At 41.7% G+C, this 13055-nt stretch overlaps 1 protein-coding gene across 4 annotated transcripts in view; it reads left to right on the top strand.

Moving 5' to 3' along the window:
• Nucleotides 1–13055, top strand: part of LOC128685824 (G-protein coupled receptor moody-like) — a 377281-nt gene that overhangs the window by 357792 nt on the left and 6434 nt on the right. For 3 of the 4 annotated variants that reach the window (XM_070087780.1, XM_070087781.1, XM_070087779.1), the window contains 4 exons: nucleotides 1596–1699; nucleotides 3838–3964; nucleotides 7572–7768; nucleotides 9872–10102. In XM_070087780.1, the coding sequence (XP_069943881.1) occupies nucleotides 1596–1699; nucleotides 3838–3964; nucleotides 7572–7768; nucleotides 9872–10102 (659 nt within the window). The remainder of the gene's footprint in view (nucleotides 1–1595; nucleotides 1700–3837; nucleotides 3965–7571; nucleotides 7769–9871; nucleotides 10103–13055) is intronic. The other variant, XM_070087778.1, reaches the window with a different exon arrangement.

Here is a 13055-nt window from a genome sequence, read left to right as displayed (position 1 = left end):
ACCAAGTGCAAAGTCATGAAGATTGGGGAAGGGCAAAGAAGACCGCAGACGGAGTACAGTCTAGGGGGCCAGAGACTACAAACCTCACTCAAGGAAAAAGATCTTGGGGGGAGTATAACACCAGGCACATCTCCTGAAGCGCACATCAACCAAATAACTGCTGCAGCATATGGGAGCCTAGCAAACCTCAGAACAGTATTCCGACATCTTAATAAGGAATCGTTCAGGACCCTGTACACCGTGTACGTTAGGCTCATATTGGAGTATGCGGCACCAGTTTGGAACCCACACCTAGCCAAACACGTAAACAAACTAGAGAAAGTGCAAAGGTTTGCAACAAGACTAGTTCCAGAGCTAAGAGGTATGTCCTACGAGGAGAGGTTAAGGGAAATCAACCTAACGACACTGGAGGACAGGAGAGATAAGGGGGACATGATAACGACATACAAAATACTGAGAGGAATTGACAAGGTGGACAAAGACAGGATGTTCCAGAGATGGGACACAACAATAAGGGGACACAGTTGGAAGTTGAAGACACAGATGAATCACAGGGATGTTAGGAAGTATTTCTTCAGCCACAGAGTAGTCAGGAAGTGAAATAGTTTGGGAAGCGATGTAGTGGAGGCAGGATCCATACATAGCTTTAAGCAGAGGTATGATAAAGCTCACGGTTCAGGGAGAGTGACCTAGTAGCGACCAGTGAAGAAGCGGGGCCAGGAGCTTGGACTCGACCCCTGCAACCTCAACTAGGTGAGTACAACTAGATGAGTACACATACACACACACACACACACACACACACACACACACGCACACACACACACACACACACACATATATATATATATATATCTATATATATATATATATATATATATATATATATATATATATATATATATATATATATATATATATATATATTAATTGTATTTACAGAGCTCTCAAGTAGATGTATATAACACATGTGTTTTATTCAGTGGCTTTATCAGTCCATTGCAGAGAAGGATGCTGGAGACGTTGGAAGATGTGACGTAGTTGCAAGTGATTAGTCCCTTAGCTTTTCAGGATTGTGTGACCGACCACCTCAAGCTATTTGTTCGTTTCTTCCACCGTCTCCAGTATTATTCTCCTTACTGGACTGATAAAGCCAATGGTTGACGAAACATGTCTACGTGAAGAATCCCGTGTGAGGCCTCTGTGTCTTATTCATCTCCCTCACAGTGGGGGCTAGTGTGTATACTCACCGTGTGTGTTTCTCTCACAGTGGGAGCGAGTGTGTACACTCAACGTATTTCTCTCCCTCACAGTGGGGGCTAGTGTGTATACTCACCGTGTGTGTTTCTCTCCCTCACAGTGGGGGCTAGTGTGTATACTCACCGTGTGTGTTTCTCTCCCTCACAGTGGGGGCTAGTGTGTATACTCACCGTGTGTGTTTCTCTCCCTCACAGTGGGGGCTAGTGTGTATACTCACCGTGTGTGTTTCTCTCCCTCACAGTGGGGGCTAGTGTGTATACTCACCGTGTGTGTTTCTCTCCCTCACAGTGGGGGCTAGTGTGTATACTCACCGTGTGTGTTTCTCTCCCTCACAGTGGGGGCTGGTGTGTGAACGTATATGGATCAAGCACTGGATTATAACATCCTACCTCATCGGTCTTGTGTTCGGTGGTCTGATCTTCGGCTTTATTGCTGACAGGTGAATTATCTTCAGTATTTGTTCATTTATATTTCTTGTATCCTGTGTGAGTGTGTGTGTGTGTGTGTGTGTGTGTGTGTGTGTGTGTGTGGTGTAAAGATCCTGAATATTAAGAATATAAGAACAATTGAATGGAGGCCTACTTTAACAGGCCTACTGACCCATCTTGAAGCCTTTTTAAAGACACAATAATTGCTTTTTGGCGTATATTTTAATCCACTTTATAATCTACATTTTAACCCACAATTTATGGCTTAAAATATTGTTGATGGTAGAGCTGCAGTGACCTGCAGCCTCCAGTAACCAGGTACAGTCCGTAGATCTTATAACTAACAAACCAAATATTGTAACCGGAAAGCAGGTTACTATAAGTAATGACAAACCTAACCGGAATTAAAGTCCGCCTCGCTAATATAATCTTCAAGTCCCTGGATTCTGGGCTCTTACGTTAAAACTTAATGTGTAACTTGGGTCCAGAGGAGCCAGTGAATGTTCCTCCTGTGCGACGGGTTGAAAATTCAGGGGGAATTATCATGTATTATTCTGATGTTAAGGTGGTGGGTGGAAACCAGACTAGGGAAGCATTCTCTCCTTCTGCAACTGGAAAGCTTTGGTTAGATGACCTAAAACTCCAGCTGCGGGTCATTATGTGACTAAGACCAGCGTCAGGAAACACTTGACCTATTTCCTGACAAATCTTACCTAAAATAACCTTCTTCTGCCTTCTTACATCTGTGACTTGTAGCTTTGCTCCGACTCATTATAATTAGGATCTAGTCTATACCCTGTCCACCGTATCAGGTGTTCTGAGTACTTTGTATGTCGGTATTATGTCTCTCCTGGCTCTTCTATTCTCCATTGTCGGCATATTCAGTTTCTTTAGGTTCTCTAATATATTATTTATCTTAGCTCTAGCACTAGTTTCGTTCAAAACTTTTGCACTTTCTCCAGTTTCATAATTCTGGTGCTGCATACTTCAAGATGAGACTGATTTATATATCATAAAGGGTCGTCAGTGACTCTTTTTCGAAATTCCCAAAAACTTATGTTAGATTCTTCAAACAGGCCCTCACTGCAGATGTTAATTGGTTAGTATGTGCTTCCAGCGATATGCTCGGCACTGTGCTCACCCTTAGTTCCATCTCCTTGTGTGAGGTTTACAGTCTTTATTTGCAGAATATACACTCAGTTTCTTTCTCTTTCTTCTACTTCCTCCTTAAGATATATTTCTCCTCGGATTCCCTCTCTTGCTCATCACTTACCTTGTTATGTGTGTGTGTGTGTGTGTGTGTGTGTGTGTGATGTTTGCCTTACACTCGCACCCAGACAACGAAAGCCGAACTGCGCCATAATACATTTTCATATATACAGTTCACGTTTTGGAAGCAAGGGAAAAAAATAGCTCCTTTCCAAATCTGTCTTGGATAGATGAAAAACTTCTAGTGAAGGAGAAAGTCCAGAGACTTTATCTCTCGTATCCTGCATGTTTGCCAAGAGAACCCTTCAAAAGAATACAATTTAGCTTGTATTTTAATTCCTTGTTTACATACTGAAAGATGTCATTTTGTTTTGTGATGTTTTCAAGGATTTCAATGTCATTTTGTTATGTGAAGAAGTGTGTTTGGATCTGGAAGCATTGCTTTAGTGTTTCCTCTAGCCAGGAGCTGCAACGTGATTCGCATCGCATTCCTGTGGATTCAGAATGTGGATTTGGCGTGAGATGAAGACTTTAGTAGTGATTCTTGTTTGAGATGAAGACTTTAGTAGTGATTCTTGTTTGAGATGAAGACTTTAGTAGTGATTCTTGTTTGAGATGAAGACTTTAGTAGTGATTCTTGTTTGAGATGAAGACTTTAGTAGCAGTGATTCTTGTTTGAGATGAAGACTTTAGTAGCAGTGATTCTTGTTTGAGATGAAGACTTTAGTAGTGATTCTTGTTTGAGATGAAGACTACAAGCGTCTGTTCTTGGGTGAAATGAAGATTTTGGATTCTTACTTGAGATGCAGACTTTATAAGTGGTGGTTCCAGTGTTAACTCACGACTTTAAAAAGTAGTGGATCTCGCGTTGGGTTGAAGATTTTAGAAGTGGAGGAAAGAATGTATCGCTGAAGCTGCTTCTTCCTTCCTGCTTCTACAGGTTCGGGCGAAAGAACTTACTGATGGTGTGTGTGGCTACGGTGGGATGTCTGGGCCTGGCGCTACACTTCGTCAGGAGACTCATAGTGTTTCTCAGCCTCCGCTTCATCCAGGCCATCTTCGTACAGGTGGGTGTCATCTCATAATCAGCATCCTCCTCTTCCCAAGCCAGCATCATCCATCTCCCCTCCCACCCATCACCTCCCAGAGTTTTATCCTTCATCCTTGACAACCCACTAATTGGAGATAAATACTTAATAATGGACCTATCGGTTAGTCCTGAGCTTCGCTAATAGTTCACTAACTACTAATAAGACGTCTAAAGAGATTTGACAACTGGCTGGGTAGAAATTAATTATTTCCGCCATAGTATTGTGACTTTTGTGCTCGCTATTCGTTACAATCGCTTCGAATTATTACTGCCAAGGTGTGAATTATCATCAATTATTACTGCCAAGGTCAGACCAGGTCTCCTGGCTGATGACCTGATTAATGAGGATCTTCGTGCGCGATGCACGCAGTCAACGCAGGCACCACAACCCTGCTGATCAAGAACTGATATGGAACCTAATAAGCTGCAAATTGTTAAAGATATATATATACGTATATATATATATATATATATATATATATATATATATATATATATATATATATATATATATATATATATATATATATGTCGTGCCCAATAGGCAGAACTTGCGATCTTGGCTTAAATAGCAACGCTCATCTTGCCATACCTGGAGTTTACCTGGAGAGAGTTCCGGGGGTCAACGCCCCCGCGGCCCGGTCTGTGACCAGGCCTCCTGGTGGATCAGAGCCTGATCAACCAGGCTGTTACTGCTGACTGCACGCAAACCAACGTACGAGCCACAGCCCGGCTGATCAGGAACCGACTTTAGGTGCTTGTCCAGTGCCAGCTTGAAGATAGGATATATCTCCAATAATTCTCACTCTTACATTCGTAAGATTCAAGCTACAGACGTGGCTCAGATCACAATGAATAACCATTCATTTCAGAGCCAGAATAAACCTTGGCTTGAGGAATATTTACTAACGTCACAGAATTGGCGAAATCTGCCAATAATCTCAATACCTTGGTTATTTACGTGAGAAAAAAAATCGAAAGGAAATCCTACATAATACGAATATGCAAAAGTTCAGTACACGTGATAGCTCAGCCAGTAAACACCTCAGAGGTAAACAAGGTCGCAAGAGGGCACCCTAGTTAGTATGTTTTGATATCTTTGAAGAGGATGCGAGTCGATAAATTCAACACATGTACAACATTTGGGTATCTCTAATGAGGAAAACGTTTCGCCACACAGTAGCTTCATCAGTCCATACGAAGGAGAATGGTGAAGAACAGGAGGAGTTTCAGGTAAGCAATCCCTCCTCAAACTCCTTCTGTTCTTCACCATTCTCCTTCGTATGGACTGATGAAGCTACTGTGTGGCGAAACGTTTTCTCGTTAAAGATAACCAAATGTTCCACATGTGTCTAATTTATCAACTTGTCGGTTCTCTGAACTAATCATCTACCAGGATACGAGTCTCAGGGTATGACAGCAGTTTAAATGTAACCCACAACACCGTGGCTGGAACAATTCACAACTAACCCACAACACCGTGGACTGGAGCAATTCACAACTAACCCACAACATCGTGGACTGGAACAATTCACAACTAACCCACAACATCGTGGACTGGAACAATTCACAACTAACCCACAACACCGTGGACTGGAACAATTCACAACTAACCTACAACACCGTGGACTGGAACAATTCACAACTAACCCACAACACCGTGGACTGGAACAATTCACAACTAACCCACAACACCGTGGACTGAAACAATTCACAACTAACCCACAACACCGTGGACTGGAACAATTCACAACTAACCCACAACACCGTGGACTGGAACAATTCACAACTAACCCACAACACCGTGGACTGGAACAATTCACAACTAACCCACAACACCGTGGACTGGAACAATTCACAACTAACCCACAACACCGTGGACTGGAACAATTCACAACTAACCCACAACACCGTGGACTGGAACAATTCACAACTAACCCACAACATCGTGGACTGGAACAATTCACAACTAACCCACAACACCGTGGACTGGAACAATTCACAACTAGCCTACAACACCGTGGACTGGAACAATTCACAACTAACCCACAACACCGTGGACTGGAACAATTCACAACTAACCCACAACACCGTGGACTGGAGCAATTCACAACTAACCCACAACACCGTGGACTGGAACAATTCACAACTTACCCACAACACCGTGGCTGGGACCACGAATAATACACAGCTAACCAGCAAACACCGGACGAGCATCTTTCTGTAATACACTCGAGAAAGGGACAGTAGGAAGACTCAAATTTCCCATTCCATATTTATCCAGTGGAATAAACGACCTCCCCCAACTCAGTCTTCTCTCTCTCTCTCTCTCTCTCTCTCTCTCTCTCTCTCTCTCTCTCTCTCTCTCTCTCTCTCTCTCTCTCTCTCTATCTATCTATCTATCTATCTATCTATCTATCTATCTTCCAATAATAATAATAATAATAATAATAATAATAATAATAATAATAATAATAATAATAATAATAATAATAATAATAATAATAACATCCATATCTTTAGATAAATAGATGTAATTTATTTTTCATATTTTTCTTCGTCTGTAATTCTGCTGTTCTTACCTTTCTTACCCAAAAAAAAAAAAAGCAAATTCCCAAGGTTCGCCAATACCCTTTTCCCCATCAACCATTTTTTGGATCCCCCTCTCATTGTAGTCTTCAAGATTTCCAAGAGTGATTTACGGATTCTCTTTGTGGAAAATACAGGCCAATGAGAGCCACCGTGCATTGGCTGCCAGGAAATACGACCATGCAGGTCGTTCCTTCCCAGAGCACGATACAATAAGGCTCAGGGGATCTGTGTGTTCTTTTCCTCCGCTGCGAGATGAGGATCGAGGAACGAAGCTGACAGCCTCCCGCTCGTATTTATCTGCGGGAGGACGGGAGGAGCTGCAGCTCTGATGTATTGTTCATATGTCGTGTTGGTGGCGAGGGGGCTGGTGTGGGAGAGGTGTTAGAGGGGTGAGAGTGTTTTGAATGGCTGAGGGAGTGTACGTCTGTGTGAGAGTTGGGTGTGTGAAAGCCATAGGGGAAAGTAGGACTTTCCGCAAGAACTCTTGGGCTGATAGCCCACGAAGACACGACTCAATCTTTCACACTAGAGGAAGACCTTGGGCTTTCCGCAGGAACTCTTGGGCTGATAGCCCACGAAGACACGACTCAACCTTTCACACTAGAGGAAGACCTTGGACAGTCTTCTGGAACTCACGACCTGTAAGATTTCCACACTGACGTGGAAGAAATCTTTCACACATGAACGCTTAACGAATATGCTTACTTCAACCTAAAAAAAAAAAATACCTTTATGCATAAGAACAAGCGTTCAGAAAAATGTGTCTGGGTAATGGGTCGTAAAACGAACGAAGGTGAATGAGAATGTGAAGCTCTTAAGGTCTTTCTGGGATGTGTAAGTTTAGATACAAGGGAATCTTACAGCGGGAACTATTACGTACACTTTGATTACTGTAACATCCGTTGATCCACTGTGAATTATAATAATAATAATAATAATAATAATAATAATAATAATAATAATAACAACAATACCTTGCTTGTCTCCGGCAGGGTGTGTACGTTACTAGCTGGACGTTGGTGGCTGAGCTGTTTCCTGCTCGGTGGAGATGCAGGGCCCTGGTTGCCGCCGGCATGGCCCGACCCCTTGGTGTGGCCCTGGGTGCACTGCTTGCCCTCATGGTCCAGCACTGGAGGGCCATCCAGCTGGCACTCTCACTCCCGCTGCTCATTTCTCTTGTTTATTGTTGGCAAGTTACTCGCCTCCACACTAAGTTCACAGTTTATTTCTAGCCTTCTGTTCCACTCTGTCTCTCTCACCTTTGCTTCTCTCTCACTTTTTCTCTGCCTCTCTCACTTTCTGGGCGCTTGTGTGTGTTCTTCTCGACTATTATCTCGCATTTTTTCTGTTTATTTTTTTTAATTCCCGGTCTGTCCTATTTTTTCGTTTTCGCTTAATCTCCTGTTTCTCATGTTTTTCTAATTCAGTCTATCCTCTCATGTGTGGGGTTATCTCCATTTTTTCCACGTTTTCCATTATCTCTTTCGTTCTGTCATATATATATATATATATATATATATATATATATATATATATATATATATATATATATATATATATGCAATAAGATCACAGTGAACAGGTGATATCACAATATGCAGAACAACCACTGTGAAAAAATAGTGAAATTCCAAGCGCTTTCGTGACTTCTCACATTATCAAGGAATTGTAAAAATAAGAGAACAACAGAAAGGCATATAAAGACGAGACTACACCTCGCGGTCAACTTACAACACCTGACCTTTCATGATGATGTAGGTACGTGGTCAAAGACGTGTTCAACACAGTTTTAAGATTTTAGCTTATCAAATATATCATAAATTCTTCCCAAATTTTATTAATTAAACATGAATCCAATTTGCATAATCGTAAAGCAATATTGATATTAATACACATCATTATTTCGGGTTTTTTTCCTGATAGAATATATGAGAATAACGGAAGAACACTGAATTAGACCTGCTGGCCCATGCTAGGTAGGTTCATCTTAAACGCAAACCAACCACGTCTACTTTACGTTTAAATTGTCTTAGACGTAAATGGAAAAAGATTAAGTCTCGTCATTGCGTTATTCATTGTGACCGACTCACACATGAAGGTCAGATGAATGTCGTCATGACACTAGGATGTAGGTGGCCGGCTCTCACCTGCAACACTGTGTGGGCTCGAACAGGTGTTTCACTCCACACTCAAATGTTGTTGCCTCTGGGCTCTTGGTACCTCTTCTGTTAATGACCTTACTATAGTCGACTCTTCTAAAACTTAACACATTAAAAAATAATACCTTAATAGCGATGATGATGATGATGATGATGATGATGATAATAATAATAATAATAATAATAATAATAATAATAATAATAATAATAATAATAATAATAATATTGATTGTAGTAATAGCAGAAGTAGTAATAGTAGTAGTAGTAATAATAATAATAATAATAATAATAATAATAATAATAATAATAATAATAATAATAATAATAATAATAATAATAATAATAATAATAGCAACAATAATAATAATAGCAATAATAACAATAATTCCAACCAGAAGGATTATCCCAGGTGACACAACCAGAGGAAAACATCCGAGTTTCTCGTGATTCTCAGGTAGATAATTGATGTCCGTTATGCAGGTTATGTCCCACCTTTCAAGGTGCTGATTTCATCATTGAATTTGATGCTATTGAAGGACTTTTGATCCAATGGATAATTGTAACGTATTTATTTCCTTGGCTCAACCCTTTTGTGTACATAATAATAATAATAATAATAATAATAATAATAATAATAATAATAATAATAATAATAATAATAATAATAATAATAATAATAATAATAAGCCTTTTCTTTGATATTTTGATATGTACTGATGATACCTGTATCTCTGAGAAGTATTTATGTGTCTCACAGAGAAATACCTGTGTCCTGAGAAGTATTTATGTCCCTGAGAAGTATTTATGTGTCTCAGAGATGAATGCCTGTGCCCTGAGAAGTATTTATGTGTCTCAGAGATGAATGCCTGTGCCCTGAGAATTATTTATGTGTCTCAGAGATGAATACCTGTTCCCTGAGAAATATTTATGTGTCTCAGAGATGAATACCTGTGTCCTGAGAAGTATTTATGTGTCTCACAGACGAATACCTGTGTCCTGAGATGTATTTATGTCCCTGAGAAGTATTTATAGTATTTATGTGTCTCACAGGAGGATACCTGGGTCCCTGAAAAATATTTATATGTCTCATAGGAGGATACCTGCATCCCTGAGAATAGTTATGTATCCCACAGGATGGTTCCAGAGTCTCTCAGATGGCTGTTGACTCGTGGGAAGACCCGTCGGGCGCGTCAGGTGGCTGCCCAGCTGGCCAGACACAACCAGCTGACCCTGCCGCCCACCGCCCACGCCCAGATGGATCACCTGGCCGCCCACGTCTACCTGGACGTGCCCTGGGGCACCCTCGTCACCCTCTTCAAGACGCCACGTCTCAGAAAACACACTCTCGTCTTGGCTTTCATGTGGTGAGCGTCAGTACTCTGTGTTAGTACCAGTACTCTGTGTTAGTACCAGTACTCTGTGTTAGTACCAGTACTCTGTGTTAGTACCAGTACTCTGTGTTAGTACCAGTACTCTGTGTTAGTACCAGTACTCTGTGTTTGCTTTCTTGTAACCCCCCCCCCCCAACCACCCAAAAAATATGCAATTTAAAGGAAGAAATATTGTTGTCTAGAGGTGAAAGGCTTAAGTGTAGACTGAATGACCCTTGTGCAGTCGATAGGCTTTAAACCCCCATTAACCACCCATACGAAGTATTAAATAGTTGACTCACGAAATCGTAATGACACGATTGCAAATAAACCATACCCCGGCCGGGATTGAACCCGCGGTCAGAGAGTCTCAAAACTCCAGCCCGTCGCGTTAGCCACTAGACCAGCTAGCCACAATAAGATTCATCCAACTAGATATATTTCTACACCATAGGAAGGTTAGTACAGGCACCTCTGTGACCACAAATGCAAGATTCGTCTGTAAAAACTTGCATTTGTGGTCACAGTGGTGCCTGTGCTAACCTTCCTATGGTGTAGAAATATACCTAGTTGGATGAATCTTATTGTGGCTAGCTGGTCTAGTGGCTAACGCGACGGGCTGGAGTTTTGAGACTCTCTGACCGCGGGTTCAATCCCGGCCGGGGTATGGTTATTAAATAGCTGCTTAATTATAGGGAGACATTATTATTATTATTATTATTATTATTACTATCATTATTATTATTATTATTATTTTTATGTTCACGGGGATACCCTAAATCCTTAGGGAACAAAACATAGAGCATACGAAAGGAGGAACACTGCAGTAGGCCTACTGGCCCATACTAGGAAAGTCCTTCTCGAACTCGAACCCCATAACTAAAAATATTAACCCAGGGAATTTTCAATACTACCCAGGAAATTTCCAGTAATGAGTTTTGAGGCGAGGAAGAGAGAGCAGAAGAATAAGACGCTTGTGTAACTCCTTGTCTGTACTGTTTACAGTAAACAGGCAGCAAAGAACGTAAATTACATTCAGAACGCGAGCCGTAACTGGTCATGAGTCCTTCATCAGGATCAAGGGGCTCTGGTTCCTCTCCTTCGATCGTAGCAAAGAAAGCAAATTATCTTCTGAAGGCGAGACATAAATCGCTAAAGTGTAATACAATGCAAATTTACGCTAAGTTTGCGAAACTCTCTCCCTCACTCTTACAACTTACGCTAAGTTTGCGAAACTCTCTCCCTCACTCTTACAATTTACGCTAAGTTTGCGAAACTCTCTCCCTCACTCTTACAATTTACGCTAAGTTTGCGAAACTCTCTCCCTCACTCTTACAATTTACGCTAAGTTTGCGAAACTCTCTCCCTCACTCTTACAACTTACGCTAAGTTTGCGAAACTCTCTCCCTCACTCTTACAATTTACGCTAAGTTTGCGAAACTCTCTCCCTCACTCTTACAACTTACGCTAAGTTTGCGAAACTCTCTCCCTCACTCTTACAACTTACGCTAAGTTTGCGAAACTCTCTCCCTCACTCTTACAATTTACGCTAAGTTTGCGAAACACTCTCCCTCACTCTTACAACTTAGCTTTACTCATCTCTATTTCACGGTGGATTCGACACGGGGAAAAGAGAAAGTTTCTTGCTTTCAATGACTTTCTTACTGATCGTTCAGAGGAAATCTATGACCACTTTACCCACGAGGAAGAAAGTATTAGAATACATTTAGTGGTGAGTTTATAGTCGCTTCTGCGTCGTCTTGAAGAAAGATGTGTTTCAGTGTTCAGAAGTTTTCTGAAGAACAAGTGTCCGTAGATGATATTGTGTGTGTGTGTGTGTGTGTGTGTGTGTCTGTATACTCACCTATTTGTGGTTGCAGGGGTCGATTTATAGCTCCTGGCCCCTCTTCACTGATTGCTACTGGGTCCCCTCTCCTTGCTCCATGAGCTCTATCAAACCTCGTCTTAAAACTAAGTATGGTTCCTGCCTCCACTACGTCACTTTCTAGGCTATTCCACTGCCTGACAACTCTATGACTGAAGAAATACTTCCTAACATCCCTTTGACTCATAGGAGTCTTCAACTTCCCATTGTGACCCCTTGTTTCTGTGTCCCATCTCTGTAACACATCCTGTCTCTGTCCACCTTGTCAATTCCTCGCAGTAATTTATATGTCGTTATCATGTCTTCCCTGACGATCCTGTCCTCTAGTGTCGTCAGGCAGATTTCCCTTAAACTTTCTTTGTAGGATAATTCCCTTAGCTCTGGGACTAGTCTCGTTGCAAACCTTTGCACTTCTCTAATTTCTTGACTGCTTGACCAAGTGTGGATTCCAAACAGGTGCTGCATACTTCAGTATGGGCCTGACGTAAATGGTGTACAGTCTTGACCGATTCCTTACTGAGGTATCGGAACGCTATTCTTAGGTTTGCCAGACGCCCGTATGCTGCAGCAGTTATCTGATTGATGTGCGCCTCAGGAGATATGTTCGGTGTTATACTCACCCCGAGATCTTTTTCCTTGAGTGAAGTTTGCGGTCTTTGGCCACCTAGACTATACTCTGTCCGCGGTTTTCTTTGCCCTTCCCCGATCTTCATGAGTTTGCTTTTGGCAGGGTTAAATTCAAGGAGCCAATTGCTGGACCAGGCTTGTAGCCTGTCCAGGTCTCTTTGTAGTCCTGCCTGATCCTCGACCGATTTAATTCTCCTCATTAACTTCACATCATCTGCAAACAAGTGTGTGTGTGTGTGTGTGTGTGTGTGTGTGTGTGTGTGTGTGTGTGTGTGTGTGTGGTCTGTTAATCGCTTTTGAGGTTCTCTGGCACTCTTTCTGGCTGTCTTTTTGGCAGTCAGTCTGGCATTCTGGCACTCTCTCTGATTGACTGTCTCTCTGGCACTTTCCTTTGGCAGTCTGGCATTATCTCTGGCATTCCATTACAAGTTTTTA

This window comes from Cherax quadricarinatus, chromosome 23, assembly GCF_038502225.1.
Source record: "Cherax quadricarinatus isolate ZL_2023a chromosome 23, ASM3850222v1, whole genome shotgun sequence".
NCBI classification, from domain to species: domain Eukaryota; kingdom Metazoa; phylum Arthropoda; class Malacostraca; order Decapoda; family Parastacidae; genus Cherax; species Cherax quadricarinatus.
The sequence above is the reverse complement of the archived record's forward strand: the minus strand, read 5'-3'. Positions and strand labels throughout refer to the sequence as shown.